Source organism: Callorhinus ursinus, unplaced genomic scaffold (genome assembly GCF_003265705.2).
Source record: "Callorhinus ursinus isolate GAN/ISIS: 27379988/994484 unplaced genomic scaffold, GSC_fseal_2.0 scaffold18, whole genome shotgun sequence".
NCBI classification, from domain to species: Eukaryota; Metazoa; Chordata; class Mammalia; order Carnivora; family Otariidae; genus Callorhinus; species Callorhinus ursinus.
In genome coordinates this window covers 15,635,100-15,661,768 of record NW_027397080.1, presented here as the reverse complement: position 1 = coordinate 15,661,768, position 26,669 = coordinate 15,635,100, and the positions used below count along the sequence as shown (strand labels likewise).

Below are 26,669 nucleotides of genomic sequence, written 5' to 3'. Positions count from 1 at the left end.
CAGGGTGAGGGGGTGGCTGGGGCGGACCCGTGGTTTGCCCAAGGTCACACAGTGGAACTGGCTCCCAAAGGGACTTTTCAGTTTCCTAAAAAGTGTGCTTTATTTGCAGGGTTTTTTGTTGTTTTGTTTTGTTTTTTACAATGAGCATAATTAGTTTTGTAATTTTAAATGTACTTGTGTGTTTGAATACACGGTCAGAAAGAAACCGGAGAAAGCCAGTTACCCGAGCAACCCCGGCGAGGGCGTAGCGTCTGCTCCGCCCCCGCCCCCGGACTCCGGCTGAGCTCCGCCCTTAGGGATCCAGGAACTCTGCGCCCGGCCAGCCGGGTCGTCGGAAAAACCCGGAGAGGCCAATCCTGGCGCGGCCCTGGGCGCTGCGTGCGCAGAAGACGTCGGAGGCGCATGCTCTCTGGCGGTCCCGGCCCCGCGGTCTGGCGCCGGCGCTGGCTTCCTTGGCCGGCGGACTCCCGGCCCGGCTGCGGGCATGGCGGCCAGCCTATGGATGGGCGACGTGAGTGAGGGCGGCTGCCCGGGTCCGAGGAGGACGAATCTTAGCGTCACGAGGGAGCAAGAGTCTGAAGGAGAAGGGTCCTCGAATCCCAAAAGGGTGGAAGTGAATGGGGAGAGGAGTTCTTTGGGTGAAACGGGCGGGTCCCAGAATTTAGGTAAAGGGACCGAGTCTGAGGATGGGGGTTCCTGGCTCTCCGCCTGCGTTCATGGAAGGGAAAGGGAGGTTCTTTAGGGGGATAGAATGGCTGGAGTCCCAAGGATTGAAGGGCGCTGTGGCTCTAGGACGGAGGGATAGGGTTACTAAATCCAAGGAGGAGGCTCCCTAAAGGGAGCAAGTTTGAAGGGAAGGGAGGCAGAGGATTGAAAACGTGCGAGGTGGGATTTAGGCCACTGTGTAGATGAAAATCTCCACTCCCCGCACTCCCGCCCCCACCAGCAGCGTGTAGCCAACCCTGGGTGGGCTCTGGAACCGGGAATGAGGAGCCTGAATGCTAGCCTGAATGCGTTGCTCTTGTATTTACGCAGCTGGAGCCCTACATGGATGAGAATTTCATCTCCAGAGCCTTTGCCACCATGGGGGAGACCGTGATGAGCGTCAAAATTATCCGAAACCGCCTCACTGGGTACATTTTCTCCTTTCATCTTCTCAATTCTTTTTTTTTTTTTTAAGATTTTATTTACTTACTTGAGAGAGAGAATGAGAGATAGCACGAGAGGGAAGAGGGTCAGAAGGAGAAGCCGACTCCCCGCTGAGCAGGGAGCCCGATGTGGGACTCGATCCCGGGACTCCAGGATCACGACCTGAGCCGAAGGCAGTCGCTTAACCAACTGAGCCACCCAGGCGCCCTCAATTCTCCTTTAATAGACCATGCTGCCAGTGTCATTCTCCAGGATGTAAACATCGAAAAGTCAGGGCTCCTCACCCCTAATAATAGTTAACATAATAACATTTGGGGGCTTATTGAGAGGAAGTATAGCATATTGTTAAGGACTGGACTCTGGAGCCAGACTGAAAGTTAGGTCTACTGTGTGACCTTGGGCAAATTACTAAACCTCTCCATTTCCATCTCACCGTGACTATGAAAATGGAGATGATAACACCATATACCTCATAGAGTTATGGTGAGGATTAAATGAGTTAATTCACATTCAGCATTTAGAACAGTCTAGCATATGGCATTTGCTCAGTGAATATAAACAGATTATGATCTGCTAGGTACTAAGCACTTTAAAATCCTTTTTTGAGGGGGCACCTGGGTGGTTCAGTCGTTAAGCCTGGACTCTTGATTTTGGTTCAGGTCATGATTTCAGGGTCTTGGGGTCGAGCATGCAGTGGGACTCTGCGTTGGGTGTGGAGCCTGCTTAGGATTATCTCTCTCTCAGGGCACCTGGGTGGCTGAGTCAGTTAAGCATCTGCTTTCAGCTCAGGTCATGATCTCAGGGTCTTGGGATCAGGGCTCTCTGCTCAGTGGGCCCTCCTGGAGCCCACTCGAGCTCTCTCTGTCTCTTCAAAATAATAAAAATAGAGATGATGATTTTTTTTTTAAGATTTTTTTTTTTTTTTTTAAACAGAGAGACAGCGAGAGAGGGAACACAAGCAGGGAGAGTGGGAGAGGGAGAAGCAGGCTTCCTGCTGAGCAGGGAGCCCAATGTGGGACTCGATTCCAGGACCCCGGAATCATGACCTGAGCCAAAGGCAGACGCTTAACGACTGAGCCACCCAGGCGCCCTAGAGATAATCTTTTAAGATTCTATTTTTAAGTTTCTATTTTTTTTAGATTTATTTATCCAATGCAGAACTCGATCGTACAACCCTGAGATCATGACCTGAGCTGAAATCAAGAGTCAGATGCTTAACCGACTGAGGCACCCGAGTGCCCCAATAAATAAATCTTAAAAAAAAGAAAAGGATTTTATTTTTAAGTTCTTCACACCCACTGTGGGGCTCAGACTTAGAACCCCAAGATCAAGTCACATGCTCCATGGACTGAGCCAGCCAGGCGCCCCTAAAATCATTTTTTAAATTACAAAAACGTCTGAGCTAAGTATTATTATTAGGGAAGCTTCATAACTGTTTTTAAAGTTTACAGAGCTATTAAATGACAAGCCAGGACTCATCTGTTCTTAAAGTCATGAGTGCCCTTAACTCGTGTCATTCACTTAAAAAGTTATTTATAGAAACAGTACTATATGCTGTTGTTGTAGGTTCCTGGGATACGTGGCTGAAACAAACCATAGTCCCTCCTCATGGAGTTTACTACATTCTAATGGGGAAACAAAGCAGTAAATACGTAAATAAAATGCAGAGAATATTTTGAGTTAGTGGTGCTATATTGCCTGCACATTCTTCCTTCTCTTGAGGGGGTCTCAGTTTTCCTTAGAGTTCTAATTAGAAAAAAGAGGATTCTCTTATCATTTTGACAGTGTTTACTGAGCAGGTACTCTGCCAGGTACATTACCAAAGCAGCTTGCTAAAACATCAAATGGTTGAAAAATACAGATGAGAGAGATGAAGTGTGGTCAGTTCTCGCTGTTTGGTTGACAGGTACTTTGTGTATTCAGAATCCCAGTACCTATTACTGAAACCCAAGTATGGCTGCCTGTAGATAGGCCAATATTCTAGAGATGAGGTGTTTTTTTTCCTCTTGCCCCCCACCTCCACCCAAGAGACGAGTTTTGATTGGAAGGGAGTATGAGTTTTTTTTTTTAAGATTGTATTTATTTATTTGACAGAGAGAGAGACACACACAACGAGAGAGGGAACACAGGGGGAGTGGGAGAGGGAGAAGCAGACTTCCCGCCCAGCAGGGAGCCCGATGTGGGGCTCGATCCCAGAATCCTGGGATCATGACCTGAGCCGAAGGCAGACACTTAACGACTGAGCCACCCAGGTACCCGGGAGTATGAGCTTTATTCAGGAGGCTGGCTACCTGGAGAGAAGGTGGACTCTTGTCCAAAAGCTAACTCCAAGGTTTCTCCTGGCCCAGAAATTTTTAAAGTGATTTAGGGCAGTTAATCAGTTAAGGGAGTGCAGTGGTCTATGACAACTCTTGACTATGTGCAGTCTCGATGGTGCCGGCTACAGATGTTATCATGGTGCTTGAAGGTATTGCAATGGGGTCTGGTTCCTTGGTGGGGGTTGTGCAAGAGGGTTTGGTTTCATGGTGCCCCAGGTGGTGCAAGAGAGCCCGGTGACATGTAGAAGTGCTCTGTTCTTTCTAGGAAAGAATGCATGATCTATAAACATACAAAGGTTTAGTTAGTCAGGTGGGTTAAGGGTGCTTGCTAAAAACTTAAAAGACTAGGTTGGCCAGAGGGGCCAAGGCAGCTTCATACCTAGGAATAGTTTATTTTTGTTTTTTGTCTTTAAACCATTTTATGAAATGAGAAAAGACCAAGGTAGCCACGAGGCCATTCACATACAGGTATACAGTGCGGATGAGGAAGGGACAGAGGAAAAACCAGCACAACACCAGGTGATCACTGGGAACCAACTTCCCCAAAGCTCCTAACAGCAGAACACTCTAGACAGGAGCATATTTATATAGGTCCTACAGAAATAGACTTGGTTCCATGCCTGTTCTCTGTAATTGGCCTGTCTCTGAGGGTTTTTTTTGTATCAGATGGAGTAGAGGTTTTCAGTGACTCTGAGGCAGGCATGGAGAACTCATTGCCTGTCCCTGCCCAGCTCCCAGGGTGCCAAGACGGGACAGGTGGAAAGGGAGAAGCAATTTTACAGCCTGGAAAAAAACAGCACAGTGGACCATGGAGGGGCTCCACAGGTCCTGCCACATGAGGCCATTAACACACCTTGACTCTGAGCCTGATAAACAGTCTCAGAAAGGACCCTGGCCCATATGCGGAATGTTTCTCGGGGAGAACGCCCCCCACCCCCCCCACACACTAGTCCACGGGGGCCCTCAGTTTTTATTCTGAGGTCTGGGAGCTGCAGCCCAGAGCAGGGGTGAAGAATTGCACCAGCTACACTCAGGGCGAGCCAAGAGCCTTTCCCTGGGAGGCCATGGCTCTGCGGCTCCCTCCTCTTCAGAGTTGGTGCCTACATCCCCCCAGCTGCCTACATACTCTCTCTGCTTGCTTTTTATTTGCACTGTACTCTAGGAACAGATTCTCTGACAGGTAGATCATGCTAGCCTAAATATTTTTCTTCTTTTTGCTCTTGTAGACAGAAAACCCCAGATAATCAGCTACCAGTATGAAAACATTATGTAATACTTTCTACTATATTGAAATAAAATTTGGAACTCTTTTCCTACCCATGATTCCTAAACTCTGGCTATTTCTTATGTACTTAAAAACACATTACATTGGGCGCCTGGGTGGCTCAGTTGGTTAAGCGACTGCCTTCGGCTCAGGTCATGATCCTGGAGTCCCGGGATCGAGTCCCACATCGGGCTTCCTGCTCAGCAGGGAGTCTGCTTCTCCCTCTGACCCTCTTCCCTCTCGTGCTTTCTATCTCTCGTTCTCTCTCTCTCAAATAAATAAAAAATCTTTAAAAAAAAAAAAAAAACACATTACATTTATGCCTTGCCTCATTTGACAGACTTTGAAGTGGCCTGTAAGAATACTGTAAAATAAATAAATGCAAATTTAAAGACCAAGACCAGAGAAAATAAGGGGAAAAAAATAAGACCCATGGAAAATAATATGCAGCAGAGCATAGTGCTTAAGAATGCAGTCAGTGATTGCACAATAATGTGAATATTCTTTTTTTTTAAGATTGTATTTATTTGAGAGAGAGGGAGACAGCATGTGCGTGCAGGGGAGAGGGGCAGAGGGAGAAGCAGGCTCCCCGCTGAGCAGGGAGCCCAACTCGGGACTGGATCCCAGTACCCTGAGATCATGACCTGAGCCAAAACCAAAAGTCGGGTGCTTAACCAACTGTGCCACCCAGGCACCCTCAGAATATCTTTTATAGCTTTTCTTTTTTTAATGTCTTTTTTTTTCCCCATCTTAGGCGGTCGGGCGCCAAGGTTGTAACAGAGTTTAAGGGAGGTACATGTCACAACAGTACGAACACTCAATCATCACAGTTACGAAGTACAAAAGGATCATCTCCTGTCTGTCTGAAGTGTAGGAAAGCTCACCTCTTATCTTTTCTTGTACCACTGACTTTTTAAAGAGGTAGGACTAGTCGTCTTACGGAAGGTCCTACGTTCTGGGATCCGGTTTTAGTTGCTTCCTTGTGGTTTTCCTGTTCTGTCCCTAATATTCCGTATAAACTGGACGTTAGACCGAAGAGTTTGGTTGGATTGTATTAAATATTTTGGGGGGCGCCTGGGTGACTCAGTAAGTGTCTGACCCTTGATTTTGGCTCAGGTCATGATCCCAGGGTCATGGAATCGCGCCCTGCGTCAGGCTCAGTACCCAGCAGGGAATCTGCAGCTCTCCCTCGCTCTACTGTTCCCCCTGCTTGTGCTGCGCATGCACTCTGTCTCTCAAATAAGTACATCTTTTTTTTTCTTTAAGATTTTATTTATTTATTTGACAGAGACACAGCGAGAGAGGGAGCACAAGCAGGGGGAGTGGGGGAGGGAGAAGCAGGCTTCCCGCGGAGCAGGGAGCCCGATGTGGGGCTCGATCCCAGGACCCTGGGATCATGACCTGAGCCGAAGGCAGACGCTCAACGACTGAGCCACCCAGGCGCCCCGCAAATAAATAAATCTTAAATATTTTTGGCAAAAGTACTTCAAAGGTGGTACAGTACATAAATAAATGTTTATCAGAGGAGTCTGGACTGGCCCAGATGGACAGTCCTTATATTCAGGTTTGTAAGTTCGTTCTGAACTGGAATATGGCAGGGAACAAAAACAGGATGAGCTCTGATTAGAAAAACATTTTTTCCTCCCCTCAGGCCAGGGCTCAGTCTCATCTGGGAATCCCATCTTTAACCATTCTCTTTCTCTTGTTTGCTTTCTTTCCAGAATCCCAGCTGGCTACTGTTTTGTAGAATTTGCAGATTTGGCCACAGCCGAGAAGTGTTTGCATAAAATTAATGGGAAACCCCTGCCAGGAGCCACACCTGTAAGGACACTTGGATAATGATGATCCCATTTTTATTGTCATCGATAACTATCATTCATGAATCCCTACTGTATACTTACTCTGTTTAATCCTATAACAACCCTGCACAGTAGGCATCGTTATCTTTGGCAGCCCAGGAAACCGAAGCTCAGGGAAGTGGCGTAACTTGTCCGAGGCAGCACAGGTAGTAACTAGCAGAGGCAGGACGCCAACGGAAGATTGGTTGCCTCTAAAATCCGTGCCCTTTGCACTCTGCACTGCTGCCTCCCTTCATGGAAGACTTGCAACTCTAGACCTCTTGCCTGATTGAGAAACTAGAACAGGCTGGCAGCAGTGAGGACACATTTCAAGAGAGTTACATTCTGCTCTTCCCACAGTTACTTAGCTTACAGCTGCACCAAGCTGGCACACCTGGGCTCATAGAACCATGGAGCTGGCAGTGCCCTTAGCGGTCATCCGTGCAACCCCCTCACTTTATACAGGAGAGAAAGCTGAGGCTTAGAGAGGGGGAGATGTTTTGGCCAAGGTAATTTATTTCAGTTTTTTTCAAATATTGTTTGACTCTTGAAACACCTTTCTCTGTTTTAGTTTGTTTGTTTTTAAATTTCTAGGCAAAACGTTTTAAACTGAACTATGCCACTTATGGGAAACAACCAGATAACAGGTAAGTGCAGGGTAGCCCCAGGGTAGCTTCAAGCCCCAGGAAATGTCTAGGTAGAGACAAGGTGCATCACTGTGCTGGTCATCACCAAAGAGGAGGTTGGGGAGCCCAGTTTGGTCCACTCTGCCTTCCTCTTAAAGGATGACTCCCTCCCCTTCCCCGCTGGTGGACCTGCCCAGTATGCTTCTTGTCAAGACCCATGTCTTCTCTATACTTGGTCCTGCCTCTAACCTTTTACCCTGTTAGTACCTGCAGTATTGAAGTTTTATTCAGTAAGAATTGACCTGTTGTAGTGACATAAATCGATTGTTTCAGGGTGCTCTTCAAAAGCTTTAAAACAATGTATCAAGAGCTTTAAAAAGATTTGTACCCACTGACCCTGTAATTCTACTTCAGAATTTATACGTGGATGTATGCCAAGATTAGCCTCAAAAGTGTTCGTTGAAATATTACATATAATGGGGGAAATTGGGGAAAAACCCAAATAATCTTAATAATAGAGAAGTAGCTTAAATGACAATATGTTATTAATTGGAATACGATGTATCCATTTATAAGTCATTTTGCAGCAAATGAGGACAGGTCAAGAAGTTGGTGATATGTTAAAGTGAAAAAAAAATGCTAGAAACAGAACAAGGGAGTCATACCCAAGTTTTGTAAATTCAAAAAGGAAAGCCAGGCTTGCCTGGGTGACTCAGTCGGTTAAGTGTCCAGCTCTTGATCGTTCATGATCTCATGGTTGTGAGTTTGGGCCCCGCACTGGGCTCCACACTGAGGGTGGAACCTACTTTAAAAAAGAAGAAAAAAGGGATACCTGGGTGGCTCAGTTGGTTAAGCGTCTGCCTTCGGCTCAGGTCATTGATCCCAGGGTCCTTGCTCAGTGGGGAGCCTACTTCGCCCGCTGCCTGCCACTCAGCCTGCTTGTGCTCACTCTCTTTCTCTCTGACAAGTAAATAAAATCTTAAAAAAACAAACAAAAATACAAAGAAGCCAAAGAAAAAAGACAAAAGTATATAACAGAGTGTTCATAGTGATTACCTTCGAGTGGTTGGGTTACTGGTAATTTTATTTTTCTTTGTCCTTTTGTATATTCTGATTTAAATAAGGAATATGTATCATACTTGAACCAAGAATATAATAATGAGTCTGCTTGTTTGATTTTTTTTAAATAATTTTTTCTAGAACAGAGGTTGACAAAATGTGACCTGACTTATATCACCTGTGAGCTAAAAATGGTTTTTACACTTTTAAAGGATTGTGAAAACAGAAAAAGCAACAGAGACCATAGGTGCCCCACCAAGCTTAAAATTTTTACTATCTGGCCTTTTACAGAAAAAGTTCGCTGATCCATGTTCTAAAAGTTGGCAGATTTAATTTTAGCTCTGCTTTCAGTCTTAGGAGATAAGGTCCAGTTCTCATTCTTCATCTTCACCATTTGAATTAAAAATACGCAGTGAGGGGCTCCTGGCTGGCTTAGTCGGTAGGGCATACAACTCTTCATCCTAGGGTCGTGAGTTCGAGCCCCATATTGGGCATAGAGATTACTTAAAAAAATATTTGCAGCGAATACAGTGTCTAGTTTTCTCTCTTGAGCACCTCTGACCAGGCCCCCCACCTGCAATCCTGTAATATTTGAAGCCAGACAGGCTTTGTTCAGTGGGTAAGGCGCTTGGGACAGGGGCTGCTTCCATAACTCTCTGCCAGGACTGCCAAATGCAACAAATTAGGACCTGGCTAAGGACCCATCAGATGTGCTGTTCCCCGGGAAGGCCCAGGAGAGGTTTACCTAGAATGGGCCAAAAGAGCTTGTTAGAACAAAGCTTTCGGTATCTGTCTCTGAATCTTGTTCTCCCCTCTCAGCCCTGAATACTCCCTCTTTGTGGGGGACCTCACCCCAGATGTGGATGATGGCATGCTGTATGAATTCTTCGTCAAAGTCTACCCGTCCTGTCGGGGAGGCAAGGTGGTTTTGGACCAGACGGGCGTGTCAAAGTAAGGCCTTACCTGTGACTGATGCCCACCATGTTCCAGCATTTGTCTCAAAGATGGGGGTGTTAGAGCTAGGCCATGTAGCATGGGCGTGAAGAGCACGGGCTCTGGAGCCAGACTATGGTGTGCATCCTGACTCCGGTACTGGCCCAACCTCTCACCTGATTATTTCCTCATTGGTACAACAGATGCTGATTAGTAGTGTCTGCTCATAGGCCTGACCTAACAGTTACATGATGTGCAATAAATAAAGCAATAGGATATGCTTGGTAGGTGTTTGCCATTTTATCTATTATTGTTACTTTAAAGGTAGAAAAACCTCAAGAAAGGCTTATTTTTGATCAGAGTAATAGTTATAAGCACAAGTTTGAGTTACAAGCTGAAGACCTGGATTTGAATCCTGCTTCTACAATGATGTTGGGCAAGTTATTGAGTCCCTCTGAACTTGATTTCCTCCTCAGTAAAATAGGGACACTCCCGTTAGCTAATCATTGGGCAGTTTGACGAACTAATCCTGGGGAAATGCTCAGCACAGTGCCTGGGAGATAGTAAGTGCTCATGAAATATTAGCTATCATTTGTTGATCCCGGAAGTAGAATATGAGTCCCGCGGTGCCTGGGTGGCTCAGTCGGTTAAGCGTCTGACTCTTGGTTTTGGCTCAGGTCATGATCTCAGGGTCGTGAGATCGAGCTCCACATGGGGCTGTGGGCTCAGTGCAGAGTCTGCTTGAGATTCTTTCCTCCATCTCCTTCACCCTCTGCCCCTCCCCCCCACTCTCGCGTGTACCTGTTCTCTTTCAAATAAATAAATAAAATCTTAATATATGAGTCCAGCAGAGCAAGAACCTTGTCTGCGTGTGCCTGCTGAGCCCCGTTGTCTAACGTGATACCTGGGGTACAGGGCAGACGGGGTAAATATTTGCTCAGTGAACCACAGCTCTTACTACCACCACCGCTACCGTGACGATGCTGACGGTAACAGGATTTCCAGTAGATTGGGAGGGAAGCTGCTGGGAAGGAGCCCCATCAGTCAAGGCGTGGGGGGGTTCCTCGGACTCAGGCTCCTGCCGTACTGGAGTTTCACATTGCTGCACAGCATGCCTCTACTGATGGGTCTCTCATCCCTTCCTGCAGAGCTGGATAGACTCTCCCTCTCTTCCATTCTTAGACTTCACCTTCATCACGTTTGTGATCTAAATAAGGTATATGCTTTTGTTTTCTGCAGGGGCTATGGTTTTGTGAAATTCACAGATGAGCTGGAACAGAAGCGAGCTCTGACCGAGTGCCAGGGAGCAGTCGGCCTGGGGTCTAAACCAGTGCGGCTGAGTGTGGCAATCCCCAAAGCGTGAGTCCTGTGCTGGCGGGGAGGTAGAGGGCCTCTGGATTGATGTCCACCTGGACGCTTCTCATCTGCTTGTTAATAATCAGAGCTTCCGCATGCCGGCTGGGAGACTGTGGGGAAGCCTGTTAATTGCCAGGCTGTGTGCTGGGCGTTGCAGATGAACGAGCATAACCTTGCGCCTCCAGAATCTTGTAGCTGGGGGAGAGCTACGACCTGCGAAGGCAGATCCATTCAGACATTGCTGATAGTAGTACTGGGAAAGCGGTGTGTCCTGCATACTTAATGTTCCTGCTCTTTGCCCAGTAATATCACTGTTAGAAATTTACCCACAGAATTAATAAGAACTGAGCAGAAGAAAAAAAAAAGGTATACCCAATTTTAGCTATGGGAATGGCTGAGAGTTAAAGATCCAGGCACTACAGAATATTATATACATCACCATCCTACCTGTCATGGCAGGCGGAAAGCCTTCTTCCCTTACAGCTGCAAGCAAGTGTCTCACCCAGAAGACAGCCGTTGTCAGCAGAGAATCTTCTATCCCTTGGCCAAAGCAGTGGTTCTCAACTAGGGACAGTTTTATCCTGCAGGGGACATTGGCAACACCTGGAGATCATTTTGGTTGTTACAACTTGGGTGGGGAGGCGCTCTGGGCATCTAATGAGTGGAGACCAGCACTGCTACTAAGCATCCTATGCTGCCCAGGACGGTCCCCACACCAGACTTACCTGCCCTACCCTCAGGTCACTAATGCTGAGGCTGAGAAATTCCATGCCAGGAGTAGGAGAGTGACTGCATTCTTAGGGCAGAATTTCCAGATAGCCAGGTTTTTCAAAGCAGCAAAAGACTTAGAGGTTCTTTGCTGCTTAACTGTCTTTAATACATGGAAGATCGGCCTGTGATTTTCCCCCCAAAATGTTATTTGTTCTAAACTCTACAATATAGGGGCGCCTGGGTGGCTCAGTCGGTTAGGTGTCTGCCTTCCACTCAGGTCATGATCCCAGGATCCTGGGATTGAGCCCCAAGTCGGGCTCCCTGCTCAGCGGGAAGCCTGCTTCTCCCTCTCCCACTCCCCAAAGAAAATAGTAATAAACTCTACTATATAAAAACATTAAAGAAAATATTTAAAAGAAAGAAGTTTCCTTGTTACCCTAAAATGACTAATTATGATTTCTGACTTATAAGCTTCTCCACGGACTTCCATGGTATGTAGATACACACACTCTGTGTGAATCAGTTTGCATGTGGTAGATTTATTTATTTTTAATTATAATCTCATTCTCCCCCCACCCCCAGTTTTCTTCATACACACATTCCCTTTCCCACATAGCTGTGTACTCCTCCTCATAGTATTTTTTAACAGCTGTAGAGCATCTTGAGTGTATATTCTGTCCCGAAGTCCCTCTGATATTGATGGTGTTGGTTGTTTCTGATGTGTTACCATTTATTCGATCAATAGTGACGAGTCCCTACAACTCTCCGGGCCCTGACCTAGACTTTGGAGTTGTAGCTATAAACAAGAGAAAGAAAGTCCTTTCCGCAAGGAGGTTATGTTCTGTTCCATTTCTCGGTTGATCATTGTTGTCAGAATTTGGTGCCTGCGTCTAGGGAGGTGCCATCAAGCACTAGGAATTGAGGGCAGTAAGAGCTCCCTTTGAAAGTTAATCTGCAGGAGCTGAATGTGGAGAAACAACAGAAATGTGCAGACCCAGGCCAGGGAGACTGCCTTCAATTCCATGAACATATCAGGAGGGTGGCAGGCTCCTTGGAAACATGGTTGGGTGGTCATGGACGAGAACGGGAAGTTTCCAGCCTCGTACTGGGCGGGGAGAGGGAGTCTCTGCCATTGGACTTCATGTAGCCAGCCCATCAGGAAGTGATGCTCAGGCAGTCAGACGGGGCGTTGTCTAACCGCTTTGGCCAAGTCCTGCTCACCACGCAGACGTTGAACTCAAAAGGAACTTGTGAAGAGCTCATTCAGACTTTGAAAATTTGTGGTTCCTTAGACAGGGTTTGCTGTGGTAGTTCACCTCCTTTTTTTTTTTTTTTTTTTTAAAGATTTTATTTTATTTGAGAGAGAGAGAGAGAGCATGAGAGCGGGGAGGGTCAGAGGGAGAAGCAGACTCCCTGCTGAGCAGGGAGCCCGATGCGGGACTCGATCCCGGGACTCCAGGATCACGACCCGAGCCGAAGGCAGTTGCTTAACCAACTGAGCCACCCAGGCACCGTGCAGTTCACCTCCTGCTTATGACTTGGTTTCCTCTGGCTTCACTGTCGAGATAGAATACATCCATCCTGAGGCCACGGGTGCAGTCCACACCACGTGACAGTTACAGCTCTCCTTACAAGCCAGGTGGCTTGGTGGTGTGAGTCTCTGCCTCCACATTTGGCTGCACTTTTGAGTCTGGCTCTTTGGAGTATGAGGACTCTGGAAGCGCATCGCCGTGTTGTTCTTTTGATTGCTCTCATCTACGACTGCTGGTCAGACCCCAGGCCTGTCTCATAAGCCTACCCATACATACATGGTTTTGTGTATTTTTGAAAGCAATGGATCCTTTGCAAGCTTGACATTCTGTCTTTGGTTAACAGTGGCTGGGGTAGCCATGCCAGCTGGAGAAAAAAGCTATCCACTGAACCTGGGCCTCAGCCCTGATTTGTGAGTGCAGGATATAGGAGCCTCGCAAGGTGTCTGGCATCTGTCAGGGCAGATGCTGTATGTAGTGGTGTGGTGTTCAGAGCATGAGTCTTGGAGTTAAATTTGGCTCCAGTCCTAGGTGTGGCCTTGGGTGAGTTACTTAACCTTTTAGATTCTCATTATTCTCATCTGTATAATGGGAATAATAATTAATAGCTCTGTCATAGGGTTGTGCAGGACTTAAAATAGGGGCCTCTATATGAAAAACAATGGGCCCAAATCCTGAGAACCTACTCCATACACAGTAGTTGTGACTAAGTGGTGATGGTAAGGCTACTGGAACACTTCTTTTTTGTGTGTGGGAAAGAGGTCATTAGACATTTTGTGGTTTGAAATGATTCTTGGATCATCCTAAATCCAGATTTTCCAAGCCATGTTCACCTGAGCCTCTGTGGCTGGCAGAAAAAGTCGTCGTTCCCCTCCCCCCGCCCCCCAGATCTCGAGAAGAGGACAAACCAGTACTGACAAGATTTGATAAGAGAACCAGACCTGGCCGTTAAAAGCTGACTGTAAAGCCTTGGCTCTGGAGCCAGACTGCCAGGGTTTGGATCTCTGTGTGACTTTGGACAAATTGGTGACCTGTCTGGACCTCAGTTTCCTCATCTGTAAAATGGGAATAAATGTATTCTTATTGCATAGGGTTGTTGTGGAGATTAAATGAGTTAATCTGCATAAAGCCACTTGAACAGCCCCCGGTTATGTAGTAAGTGCTTGGAAATGTTTGCCTATATTTGTTTATTTTGGCTTCTTTCTTCGTCTAAGGAGCCGAGTGAAGCCAGTGGAGTATAGTCAGATGTACAGTTACAGCTACAACCAGTATTACCAGCAGTACCAGACCTACTATGCCCAGTGGGGCTATGACCAGAACACGGGCAGCTACAGCTACAGCTACCCCCAGTACGGCTACACGCAGAGCGCCATGCAGGTAACCACCCGCCCGCCGGCATGGCATCGCGCAGAGCTCCATGCAGGTAATCGCGGGCCAACCAGGCCTCGCCTTAGCTCATTCACCGGCGTGCCGTTGGTAAGCTAAGCACAGGCTTCAGAAGAAAATGGGGAAAGATGAAGCAACCTATTTGCTAAAAATAAGGCCTCCTTATCTTGGGCCAGGAGTTCACGCTGCCTCTCTCTCTCTCTCTTTGGTCTCTTGGCAGACATATGAAGAAGTTGGGGATGATGCATTGGAAGGTAAGAAAGAAGTTTGTTCACTCATTCCTCTGTCCTCTGTCAGGTGACTGCTCTGTGGCGGGCACTGTTCCTTAGCTAGATGCTGAGGAATGCAAGGTGGATTTTGCTCTGGAGGAAATTGCCTTCTAGTGAGAGAGCTCACTAGAGATTATGCATGCATAATTACAGTGAGAAGTGAGCGCGTGCCCCAGAGGTGTGCGTGCAGTCCCAGCGAGCCCAGAGGAAGCGGCGCAACAGGGGAGAGACCTGGGACATTCAACCCCCACATGCAGGTCTCCAGCAAAACTCTTGCCTTGTGTATGTTTGATAGTTTGTAAGATTCATTTTTTATCTCATTTTAATTTTTTCCTATATATTTTAAATTACCTTTTTTCCTCATGCTCAAGTAATAGGTATGATTGAAAATTTGGAACATAAGGGCGCCTGCGTGGCTTAGTCGTTAAGCATCTGAGTCATTCCCTTTCTTGCTCTCTCTGTCAAATAAATAAAATCTTAAAAAAAAAAGAAAAAATTTGGAAAATATGGTAACATATTATGAAGAAACTGAAAATCACCCCAGTCTGCTACATAGTAATAGCCGTTATTAATTTTTTTTAATTAAAAGCATTTGTTGTTAATTTTTACTGAATTTAACAGGAAAAAGGAAAATAAAACTGAAGGAATTGCTAACCTTCAAACAAATGATTTCTCAAATGGTATATTAATACTTAAAGGATTTTTAAGGTTTGAAAATACTATGAAAAACAATTTTTTTAAACATTTCTGAATAGATGGCAAGGTTTAAAGAAGTAAAATTTAGGGGCACCTGGGTGGCTCAGTCGTTAAGCATCTACCTTCGGCTTGGGTCATGGTCCCAGGGTCCTGGGGTCGAGCCCCACATCAGGCTCCCTGCTTGGCGGGAGGCCTGCTTTTCCCTCTCCCACTCCCCCTGCTTATGTTCCCTCCCTCGCTGTGTCTCTGTCAAATAAATAAATCTTAAAAAAAAAAAAAAGAAGTCGAAGTAAAATTTAGGAGCACCTGGCTGGCTCAACAGTGGAGCATGTGACTCTTGATCTTGGGGTTGTGAGTTCGAGTCCCATGTGGGGTATAGAGATTACTTAAAAAATCTTGGAGCACCTGGGTGGCTGGGTGGCTCAGTCGGCTAAGCGTCTGACTCTTGATTTTGGCTCAGGTCATGATCCCAGGGTCATGAGATCGAGCCCTGTGTCCCATTGGGCTCCACACTGGGCCTGGAGCCTGCTTAAGATTCTCCCTCTACCCCTACTCCCTGCCACCCCCCCTCTGCTCTCACACACATGTTCTCTTTAGAAAAATAAAAAGTAATAAAAAGTAAAATAATAATAAAGCACTTGTACATACATGCTGTCATCATAAATCTAACAGCAGTGACCTTGGGGGTGGGCCGGGCAGAACACAGGGGCTCTGGTTGACATATGGGGAACTGGCCACACAAGTGCACCCAGTGAGTTAGGGGCTAAGTCAGGCCTGGAGTCTCTGACTTTCTCTACTCAGTCTCTGGGCCCTCCAGGGAATACTGCCCTTTTTTTTTTTTTTTTTTTTTTTAAGAGAATGTTAACCTGATTATAGTATCTGTGTATATAACTCCTTAGAATTAGAATTTTCTAGTCTCTTTCTCATCTATTAATAATACCAAACATATTTTGTGCCAGGTCCTGCTACCTTTCAACACTATGATGCTGGGTTTGTACCATTATAATCCCCAATCTACAGAAAAGAAAACTGAGGCTTATGGAGTTGATAATAGCTAATAGTTACTGAGGTTTTACTATGTACAGGCCCCGTTCTAAGCATTTTACATCTATTAATGCATTTACCTTCACAACTGTTTTGAGCTAAGTACCACAATTTATTCTGGTTTTATAGAATAAAAAAACCAAGGTAAAGGGGTCAAATTACTTGTTCAAGGTCGATGATATTGTAAATTGCAACATGGTAGCAGGAGATGAAGTCACTCTTGGAACTCCTGCAGTCTTACCCCTGAATAAATGCTTTTTCACGCTGACTTAACACTGCCTCCCAGTTCAACCTAATACCCACCCAGAGGGACCACAGTAGGGATCTTTGCCCTTCTCCCTTCTCCGTCTCTTCCTCAGCTTCAGTGAGCCATGGCTCAGACCCTGTCTTCAGAGTGAGGAAGGGGCTCTACTGTATATGTATCCACAGGCTTCAGCTCACACAAATGCCTGCCTGTGATCAAGCTCTTCACTGAACTGTTCCTGTAAGCTGTTACCTACACTGAGTGGAGAAACCAGGCCAGTCATGCTTTCTTACAGTTTCCGTAGGGAGCCTCTGTAAATGCTCAAACCTTTAGATTAAAATTCCAAGGGAAAAAAAGATCCTTCTGGTTGCAGGAACAGGCATAAGACTTGTGTGAAAAGATTAGCACTGGTTTGGAAAAGGAAACAGACCCTTAAAAGTAGTGAGAGGGCGCCTGGGTGGCTCAGTTGCTTAAGCCACTGCCTTCGGCTCAGGTCATGATCCTGGAGTCCCGGGATCGAGTCCCGCATCGGGCTCCCTGCTCAGCGAGGAGTCTGCTTCTCCCTCTGACCCTCTTCCCTCTCGTGCTCTCTGTCTCTCATTCTCTCTCTCTCAAATAAATAAATAAAATCTTTAAAAAAAAAAAAAAAAAAGTAGTGAGAAAGTTTGAAATAATTTACAAAAGAAACACACATGCAGTAAACAAGAATAAAAGTTTACACATACTATTTGTATCAAAGGTGATTTGTACTATATCACCAGTAGGATATAGTATGTATAAATCTGTAAGGCTGGCCAGCAAGCTGGAAACTCAGGCAGGATTTCTGTGTTACAGTCTTGAGGCAGAATTCCTTTGGGAAACCTCACTAAATTTAAGGCCTTAAGGTTTTCAATTTTTTTTTAATATTTTTATTTATTTGACAGAGACACAATGAGAGAGGGAACACAAGCAGGGGGAGTGGGAGAGGGAGAAGCAGGCTTCCCGCTGAGCAGGGAGCCCAATGCGGGGCTCCATCCCAGGACCCTGGAATCATGACCCGAGCCAAAGACAGACGCTTAACACTGAGCCACCCAGGCGCCCCCAGATTTCACCCTTTTAAAGTATACATACAGTCCAGTAGTTTTTAGAATGGTCACAGAGTTGTGCACCCATTACCACCGATTCCTGCAGCCAGCAGCAGTCACTGTCCATCGCCAACCCCTTCCAGCCCCTGACAACCACTCATCTACTTTCTTTCTCTCTGGATTTACCTAGTCTGGGCTTTTTTTTTTTTTTTTTTTTTTAAGTTCTTCTTTTCCCAGTGTGGGGCTTGAACTCACCACCCTGAGATTAAGAGTCAAGTTGCATGCTCTACCTGAGCCAGCTAGGCGCCCCAGGGTATTTTAAATAAATGGAATTGTGTATAATGTGCAGTCCTTTGTGAATGGCTGCTTTCACTTACGCATAGTGTTGTAGCAGGTGTCAGTACGTCATTCCTTTTTATGGCCAAACAATATTCTATTGTGTGGATATCCATTTTGTTGATAGACATTTGGGTTTCCACTTTTAGTGTTATGAATATACTACTTATGAGCATTCATGTGTAAGTTTTTGTGTGGACATAGATAAGTTTTCATTACTCTACCTAGGAATGGAATTGCTGGATCATATGGCAGACTCTATGTAACCCCTGGAGGAACTACCAAACTTTTCCGAAAAGGCTGCAGCATTTTCCATTCCCACCAATAGCATACAAGGGTTCCAGTTTCTCCACATCCTCACCAGTGGTTCTTATTTTGTTTCGTTATGGCCATCCTAGTGGTTTTCAAGTGGTACCACATTGTGCATTGTGGTTTTGATACGCACTTCCTGATGCCTAATGGATGTTGAGCATTTTCGTATGTTTATTGGCCATGTGTATGTAGATCTTTGGAGAAATGTCTATTCAAGTCCTTTGTCCATTTTTAAATTGGGTTGTCTTTTTTTATTGTTTCATTATAAGAGTTTCTTTATTCTGTTTTGGATACCACTCCCTTATCAGACATATGACTTACAAATTATCCCATTCCATCAGTTATCTCTCCACTTCTCTTTTTTTTTTATTTTTAAGATTTTATTTATTTATTTGACACAGAGATACACAGCAAGAGAGGGAACACAAGCAGGGGGAGAGGGAGAGGGAGAAGCAGGCTTCCCACCGAGCAGGGAGCCCGATGCGGGGCTTGATCCCAGGACCGTGGGACCATGACCTGAGCCGAAGGCAGACATTTAACGACTGAGCCACCCAGGCGCCCCTCTCCACTTTTCTTGATAATGTCCTTTGAAGCACAAAAGTTAATTTCTGTGGATAGTGTCATATCTAAAAGGCACTGCTTGTTTGTGCCTTTTTCCTTCTAAGAGTTACAGTTTTACCTCTTACATTTAGGTCTTTGATCCATATTTAGTTAATTCTTGTGTAAAGTGTGAAGAGTATGGCTTTATTTTTTTTTTTAAGATTTTATTTACTAATTTGACAGAGTGACAGCGAGAGAGGGAACACAAGCAGGGGGAGTGGGAGAGGGAGAAGCAGGCTTCACGCTGAGCGGGGAGCTCGATGCGGGGCTCGACCCCAGGACCCTGGGACCATGACCCAAGCCTAAGGCAGACGCTTAACAACTGAGCCACCCAGGTGTCCCATCTAGCTTTATTCTTTTGTCTGTGGTTATCCAGTTGTCCCAGCACCATTTGTTGAAAAACTGTTTTTTACCATTGAATTGTCTGGTACCCTTGTCGAAAACCAAGTTACTATAAATCTGTATGTTGGGCTTGGACTCTTAAGTCTTTTTTTTTTTTGGTAAGATTTGTCAGAGCACAGAGAGAGCTTGCAGAGAGCAGGCAGAGGGAGAAGCAGGCTCCCTGATGAGCAGGGAGCCTGATGCGGGGCTCAATTCCAGGACCTGGGACCATGACCTGAGCCGAAGGCAGACGCTTAACAGACTGAACCACCCAGCATCCCCTTTTTTTTGACTCTTAAATCTTATTCCACTGATCTCTAGGTCTATCCTTAGGCCACTGCCACAGTTTTTATTACTGTCGCTTTGTAGTAAGTTTTGAAACGGGGAAGTCCTTGAACTTTGTGCTTTTTCAAGATTGTTTTTTCTATTCTCAATCCTTTGCATTTCCATCTAAGTTTTATGATCAGCTTCTCAATTTCTGCAAAACAAGGCAACTAATTGTGAAAGGGATTACACTGAATCTGTAGATCAATTTGGGGAGTATTGCGATCTTAAGCAATATTATGTTCCAATCCAGGTACCGGAATGTCTATTTCTGTAGGTCCTCTTTAATTTCTCTAATTGTAAAATAAGTGTTTTTTTTTTTTTTTAAAGATTTTATTTATTTATTTGAGAGAGAGAGAATGAGCGATAGAGAGCACGAGAGGGAAGAGGGTCAGAGGGAGAAGCAGACTCCCCGCTGAGCAGGGAGCCCGATGTGGGACTCGATCCCGGGACTCCAGGATCATGACCTGAGCCGAAGGCAGTCGCCCAACCAACTGAGCCACCCAGGCGCCCGTAAAATAAGTGTTTTTAATGAACGGGTGTGTTTGTGTGCATTTTAAACCAACACTACAAGGAAAAGTATACAATGTTACAGTGATCAAGGAGTTTTTTTTTTTACTTTTTATTGTGAAATATATACAGAAAAGTATGTCAAACAAGTGTATAGTTTATTATGTAATTATAAAGCAATTGCTCATGAAACCTTTATTCAGATCAAGTAGAACATTGCCAGCCTCCAGAAGCTATCCTTCCCCCAGTCAAAACCTACAACCCTGCTAGGGGAAATTACTGTGTTTATTTTTGTGGTAATTACTTTCTTCCTTCTTTTTAGAGATATCCATCCTTAAATAATGTTCATTTTGCCTGTTTTTTTAGCTTCAGACAATGCAGTCGTACTATATTGTCTTGCTTTTTTCATTCAACACTCAGCGTTTCTTTTATTTTTTTTTATTTTTATTTTTTTTAAAGATTTTATTTATTTGAGAGAGAGAATGAGAGATAGCACGAGAGGGAAGAGGGTCAGAGGGAGAAGCAGACTCCCTGCCAAGCAGGGAGCCCGATGTGGGACTCGATCCCGGGGCTCCAGGATCATGACCTGAGCCGAAGGCAGTTGCTTAACCAACTGAGCCACCCAGGCGCCCGCTCAGCGTTTCTTTAAATAAAATTCTGGTATAGTTAACGTACAGTGTTATATTAGCTTCGGCTGTCCAATCTAGTGATTCAGCACTTCTCTACATTACTCAGTGCTCATCATGGTAAGTTAACAAAAACACTATTTGTGAGATCCAACCAAGTTGTATGCAGCTGAGGCTGATTTTCATTTCTATGTAATGTTCCCTTTGAAGAATAGTGCTCTGGACTTAGTCCTTTTGATCAGATTTCCATAACCCAAAATCGAAGGAAGGACCACACAAGGACAGCCAGGGCCCATGAAGTCTAGAGAAGAGCTGGAGTAACAGCCACCATGATTTGAGCCTGTGTATGATGTTTTCTAAGTAGACTCCACTTTTATCCTTAAAGGAACCCTGCAAGGCAGTGGTGTCGGCCCTGAGGGACTCTGACACAGAGCACAGGGAACATGCCAGAAGCAGGAAGCCCTGGGAGTGGGGAACGGAGTCCAAGTTTCTGGGTGCTTCTCCTGGCGCTCTGAACCCACCCTGGCTTCTCTTGTAGATCCCATGCCGCAGTTGGATGTGACGGAGGCCAACAAGGAGTTCATGGAGCAGAGTGAGGAGCTGTATGATGCCTTGATGGACTGTCACTGGCAGCCCCTGGACACAGTATCTTCAGAGATCCCCGCCATGATGTAGTCGGGACAGAGGACCAGCCAAAAAGGACTGTGTGATGGAGATGAGACTTTTTTTTAACAAAGTATTAGAACTTTTACCTTTTTGGAAATGTTAAGATTTTAGTGATCAACTCTTCTGAGATTATGACCATTCCTGCAACATTGCTGCCTTCCTTTGCCCGTCAGCCTTCGGAGTTTGAAAACCACAGTGCCATTGAGCAAGGTTCTACTTGTCCTTGAAAAGTAAATTTTTCCAGGTAGGGATGTTATCCACTTTTAGAGATAAGGAGAGTTTGGGGTTATTAACCAAAGTGGATCATAGGATTTAATTCAACCCAGAGGGCCATCTCAGGTGACAGACACTGCATCCTTAAGGTTCTCTGGGGTCAGAGTGCATGGGTTACCTGCTGTATGCCACTGGGGGCGGGGGGGGCAGTGTTAATCATCCATTCAAGTATCCTTTCACCCCAACAAGTTTGCTTTTAAGTGTTGTGGCTATGTGTGGTAGGCTGTAATGGAACCAGCTAAATCTAGACCAAAGGGCTCAAGATGGGGGCATGCTCCAAGGGCAAGCCTAGCTTCAATAAGCCCCTATTGAGGGACACTATTTTGACATCTGTGTGCCTGGCCCACCGGTTTCTTGACATTATTTTCATTTGATAGGTATGAATCCACTTACCATGATCTCCAGCACCCATGTGGAAAGTCTGGATTTATACTAAAAATCTGCAGCTTATCTCTGTTGTGCTAGAGGAAATTGCAGGGAGGGGAGGGGGCAGGGAGCGGGACAATGGGGGCAACTTGAGGTAAATGGCCTAGGTCACAAGAAGCCTTCCGATATTTTAAGGAATACGTATTAGGCTCAGCCTGAATTTTCAGGCTTTGGGAGGAAAAATTATGTATGGTGGAAGTTGTAGAGGTCAACCTATCTTTATGAAGACGACACTGTAATGGGGAACAAGAAAACGGACACAAACATACTTCAAGTCTTTTATTAGTTACTTATATGCCATGTGGCACCCATAGCAGAAATACAAAGGTCATGGTTTTCCACTAAAATAATCTGTTCTTTCAGCTTGCCTCTTCCCAGTGTTTCTGTCCTGAAAAGGAAGTATAAGCCAGTGTGTTAATATTCCCCCAATTAATTAATGCCACCCAGGCTTTTTCTGAAGAGCTGGTCTCAGTCCCATATCCGCATTTATCATCCATAGATGTCCACTCAGATTAGGTTTCATCCTGGACCAGTCAGCCTAAAAAACGTCCCACACTAAACTACACTTGTTTCTACCCAACCCATCTCCCACACTCCGAGGAAAGGGACACCCCAGGTTTGAGGTCTCCCAAAATGTCAGCGTGAGGTCAAACCACAATTGTAACATTCACAGCCATCAGCCCTTGCTACCGAAGGTGCAGGGCTTTGGCATCTGGTAGCTTCTCCTAGCAGTATGCTCTTGGCCTTCCAACAGGGTGGGCAAATCTAAGATTCCAGTCACACTGTAAACATTTTTCTCTTCTGGCCATGAACAGCTAATGCGGCATACAAGGGAGGTCAGGTGTAAATGACATATGAAAACGCTAAGACTTCCCAGAGGCCTGAATAGCCTTATATCAATTCACTACTACACTACTCAGGGTTCACAAGGCTCAAGCACTACTTGAAGCTGCAAGGAAGCTATGAAGTTTCAGGTAGTCAACTTACCCAACTACAGATCTATAGATCCATAATCACAGACAAGGACAGCTTTACTGGTAACAGATCTAAAAAAAAAAAAAAAAAAACCAAAATGGACACTCCAAGAAAGCCATTATTAAGTCAGCAATCACTACAACTGCTCGGAGCTTCACATACATCCTCCCTTTAAGCCTAAGATTCTCCGATTTTAGAGGAGAGAAGGAATCCAGGTCAAAGAATTCAAACCCTGTTTGAAACTAGCCCACAGTCTACATAACAGACTATAAGCACCACGAGGCCAGCTTCAGTGTTCCTTTTCCTCCTTTTACGACCACCAAGACCAGCGTTCAGATCCGATGGGAAAGGGAACCGGAGGGGTCAGGCTGTCTCCAGCATCTAACTTTACCTTGTATAAAGCACAGCAACAACCTGGTATCCTCAGACTCTTCGGTAGCAGACACTGACAGGAACACGTGGGGGCAACCTGCAGAAAAAAGTGTGAAAGCTCTAAACCAGAAATACATCCAATATACCCATCTTCATGGAAGTTTATGGAAAACACCTGGACTCGGGCAGAAGGCTTCCAACCCAGGTCCTGGGCTGTTATAGGAAAGTTGAGTGGCAGCTGCAGGTATTATGTGGACCTGTGCTGTCAAAGTCTCTCCAGGTTGCTCTCGCATGCAGTTGGAGATCCCATGGCCACACCCGGCCACAGCCCTTGGAAACATGCTGTACCGACCCGCCAGGGTAGTTCCCAGAAACCTACCAGGTCCCAAGGTGGTTGTGTTCAATCACCGTCATGACCCCAGAATCCTCACCAAAAAGCTCCACTCCAAAGTCATCCTGGAAATCTTCGTCTGGTACAGCTGAGATGAGAGAAACGTCCTGAATGATCTTACTGTTCCCTTCCGTTGGTCTTCATAATCAAAGGTGTGACTGGCTTTTGGTACTTATGCCGTAAGCTTTTCGGGGCAGTGACCCACAGCACTGCTGAGATCTGTGCCACTTGCCAATAGATTTTCCCAGTACACCTGTCTACCCCACTCCACCTGCCCCACCATACTGGTTCTTGGTCTCAGCAATTTACTTCTCCGAAGTTTTTTTCTAGCAACTCTATGTAAGACCCCATTAACGGGCACCTGGGTGGCTCAGTCAGTTAAGCGTCTGCCTTTGGCTCAGGTCATGATATCCGGCTCCCTGCTCAGTGAGGAGCCTGCTTCTCTCTCTGCCCCTCCCCCTGCTCGTGCTTGCTCTCTCAAATAAAATCTTAAAAAAAAGACCCCATTAACCAAACGTTTCTGCTGGCCTCTGGAAACCTGTCAATTGTAATAAAGGACTCCACCTATACCTGAGAAATGGCAGGTACAACGGCAACTGTCTTTTCCTGAAATGTTGCAGATCAGTTACAGCAAACAGAACGGCGACCGTCAAGGAAAACTGTCACTCTGGGCTCCTTTTTGACCACAGCAGCTATGTGGAAGCAGCTGCAGCTTCGATAAGGGCCACAGGGCAATTTAGGTCCCAGGACCGCCCCCAAATGCCACCTAGCCCCCTAGACTCACCTAAAGGCCATGCACTATTGCGTAACTGAAATTCATGTACTGAAATATACTGGAGACCAAATAAGAGAATAGATACTATTGGGGCGCCTGGGTGGCTCAGTTGGTTAAGAGTCAAGACTCTATCCCGGAACAGGTCTTGACCTTATGGTCCTGCGTTCGACCCAGAGCTCTGAACTAGGCTCCACGCTGGGCATGGAGCCTACTTAAAGAAAACAGATAACCTTTTATATATATATTTTTAGACTGAGCTTATGCCCGACACCGGGATGGAACTCAAGACCCTGAGATCAAGAGGCGCATGCTCAGCCAACTGAGCCAGTCAGGCGCCGAAAACAGATATCCTATTACCAGGTCCCAATTACCACTTTATTTTACTGTGTGTCAGAGTTTTACCCCAGTTCATCTTCACAGGACCATTTTATCATCCGTTTTACCGGTAAGTTTAGACCAATTAAGCTATCTACTTAAGGTCGCCAATCAACGTAGAAAGCCACAGAACTGGGATTCAAAATAGAATCCAAAGGATTCTAAAACGCGGCCCCCAGAAAACCCTACCCTTTTATCCACCTGCATGGATTGCTTAACGTGTTGTGCAGCCAGACGACAGGTGAAATCACTTCCCCAAGGTCACCCAATACGTGGCTTTCACAGGCAGAGTCAGTTTCAGATCTGGTGGACACCACCGCGCGGCGTCTCGCAAATTAAGCCACTTCAGGCCCAGGACTGCCGTGCACCAAGCCGCCTGTTCGCGTCACTCACCCGTCACACTACGGTGCAGCGATGCGCGGGCCGAGGCGGGAGGCTCAGGTACGGCCCCCGCGGGCTTCGGTCCTTCTCACCGCGCATGCGGCCGACCAGGCCTTCCGGGTGTTGGTCGCAGCAGGCCGGGAGGCCCGGCAGCTCCGATCCGCTCTCATCATCCCGCAGCCTCGGAGGCAGGCCCGGCGGGTGCGGGGCCAGCGGCGGCGAAGCTACGGCGGGGTGAGAGGAGGCTGGACGTGAACTGCGGCAGCCCTTGATCTCCCAACAGAGAGACGCCAGCACCACACCGGCTAAGGAAAAGGAAGTCCGTGTATTGGAAGGGGGCTTATATAGGCCTCGCCCCAGGCGGCCGCGCCGACAGTTGGAGCAACGCGCCGCGCAGACCGCTGGGAGTTGTAGTCCGCCCGCCTTCAGGCGCCGGGCGGCGCGTCCGGGTCCAAGCTCTAGGCCGGCACTGGCGCAACTTTCCGCCTGTGTTCCGGATTCACTGAACGTCTGGTACTGGGCACTGGGCTCACAAATGAAGTCGACCCGCCATGCCCGCTGGAGTTCAGTCAGACTTCCAAAGTCGGGAAATGACGCTGTGAGCTGCGACAGGGCAGCCGCGGCTGAGTGGATGTGGGGAGGCGCTCTGGGAGCTCTTGTTGGAGCGGGACCCGTGGGGAGGGCTTAGGAAGGCAAAGGCGACCGAGTACTCGGAAGAGGAACGCCTTCTTTGTTCAAGACTAACCTCTTGCGGGGCGCCTGGGTGGCTCAGTCAGTTGAGCGGCTGCCTTCGGCTCAGGTCATGATCCCAGGGTCTTGGGATCGAGTCCCATATTGGGCTCCTTGCTCAACGGGAAGCCCGCTTCTCCTTCTGCCTCCCTCTCTGCGTACTTGTGCTTCTATCTCTCTGTCAAATAAATAAATAATCTTAAAAAGAAAAAAAAATTAAAAAGACTAACCTCTTGCGCTAATAGATAAATTACTGATTGGTTACTAGGTAAATGATGCTCGATTATCTCAGCTAGTTTTCATAATAACCCTGTGTATAGTTATAGTTACACCCACTTTACAGATAAGAAAACAGGAATGCATCACCCAGGTAGCTAACGAGGTAAGGGCTGGAATCCACGAGTCCACCGCAGAGACCACGCTCCGAGTCACTGTGCCACGAGCACAGTGGAATGAGTAAGCGTCAGTGTAAAAACAAGTAGTCGTCAAGAATTAAATATCTATTCTGTGCTTAAACTCTTCATTAATTTTTATCCTTAATATACACTTTAAAAAGTAGGTACTACTATTATTCCCATTTTATGGAGTAAACAATAGACTCTGAGAGAAAGAAACTTTCAGGTGACTCCCAAATGTGTTTCTCCAGCCTCACTTTTCTCCTGAGCTCCAGACCTTACACCCTGCAGCTTTCTGGACACCCACACCTGGCTAATAAATAGGCTTCTCAGAAC

General features: G+C 46.2%; 1 protein-coding gene, 1 long non-coding RNA gene and 5 other non-coding genes across 10 annotated transcripts; 1 reads left to right on the top strand and 6 right to left on the bottom strand.

The window, feature by feature from the left end:
- Positions 1 to 376: 376 nt before the first annotated feature.
- TRNAU1AP (tRNA selenocysteine 1 associated protein 1) lies at positions 377 to 23,013 on the top strand. 4 transcript variants are annotated; one of them, XM_073903091.1, is made up of 11 exons: positions 377 to 511; positions 1,036 to 1,133; positions 6,453 to 6,552; positions 7,164 to 7,216; positions 9,074 to 9,205; positions 10,427 to 10,546; positions 14,001 to 14,160; positions 14,390 to 14,423; positions 14,592 to 14,720; positions 21,114 to 22,325; positions 22,909 to 23,013. In XM_073903091.1, the coding sequence occupies exons 1-10, from the start codon at positions 485 to 487 to the stop codon at positions 21,248 to 21,250; spliced, it is 990 nt and encodes a 329-aa protein (XP_073759192.1). In that variant the 5' UTR covers positions 377 to 484; the 3' UTR covers positions 21,251 to 22,325; positions 22,909 to 23,013. The 4 variants fall into 4 exon arrangements, with proteins under 4 accessions (XP_073759192.1, XP_073759191.1, XP_073759193.1 ...); XM_073903090.1 differs by having other exon boundaries at positions 13,998 to 14,160; XM_073903092.1 differs by lacking the exon at positions 10,427 to 10,546 and having other exon boundaries at positions 13,998 to 14,160.
- Positions 5,480 to 5,580, bottom strand: LOC112812401 (small nucleolar RNA U13). The gene has a single exon (XR_003205263.1). It is a non-coding gene; the product is annotated as a small nucleolar RNA U13 (small nucleolar RNA).
- Positions 22,207 to 25,537, bottom strand: LOC112811578 (uncharacterized). The gene is made up of 5 exons (XR_003205095.2): positions 25,222 to 25,537; positions 23,667 to 23,766; positions 23,307 to 23,384; positions 22,928 to 22,986; positions 22,207 to 22,328 (listed from the first exon to the last, which is right to left on the bottom strand). It is a non-coding gene; the product is annotated as an uncharacterized lncRNA (long non-coding RNA).
- On the bottom strand, positions 22,401 to 22,474 carry LOC112812452 (small nucleolar RNA SNORD99). The gene has a single exon (XR_003205302.1). It is a non-coding gene; the product is annotated as a small nucleolar RNA SNORD99 (small nucleolar RNA).
- Positions 23,146 to 23,278, bottom strand: LOC112812446 (small nucleolar RNA SNORA61). Its single transcript, XR_003205297.1, has one exon. It is a non-coding gene; the product is annotated as a small nucleolar RNA SNORA61 (small nucleolar RNA).
- Positions 23,502 to 23,632, bottom strand: LOC112812444 (small nucleolar RNA SNORA44). The gene has a single exon (XR_003205296.1). It is a non-coding gene; the product is annotated as a small nucleolar RNA SNORA44 (small nucleolar RNA).
- On the bottom strand, positions 24,273 to 24,407 carry LOC112812439 (small nucleolar RNA SNORA16B/SNORA16A family). The gene has a single exon (XR_003205291.1). It is a non-coding gene; the product is annotated as a small nucleolar RNA SNORA16B/SNORA16A family (small nucleolar RNA).
- Positions 25,538 to 26,669: the final 1,132 nt, after the last annotated feature.

Excerpts from the sequence above, each read along its gene's own strand:
- TRNAU1AP (XM_073903090.1), top strand. The coding sequence starts at position 485 with ATGGCGGCCAGCCTATGGATGGGCGAC. Across the intron at positions 6,553-7,163 it reads CCCTGCCAGGAGCCACACCT|GCAAAACGTTTTAAACTGAA; the intron begins GTAAGGACACTT and ends TTAAATTTCTAG. Across the intron at positions 14,161-14,389 it reads ACACGCAGAGCGCCATGCAG|ACATATGAAGAAGTTGGGGA; the intron begins GTAACCACCCGC and ends GTCTCTTGGCAG.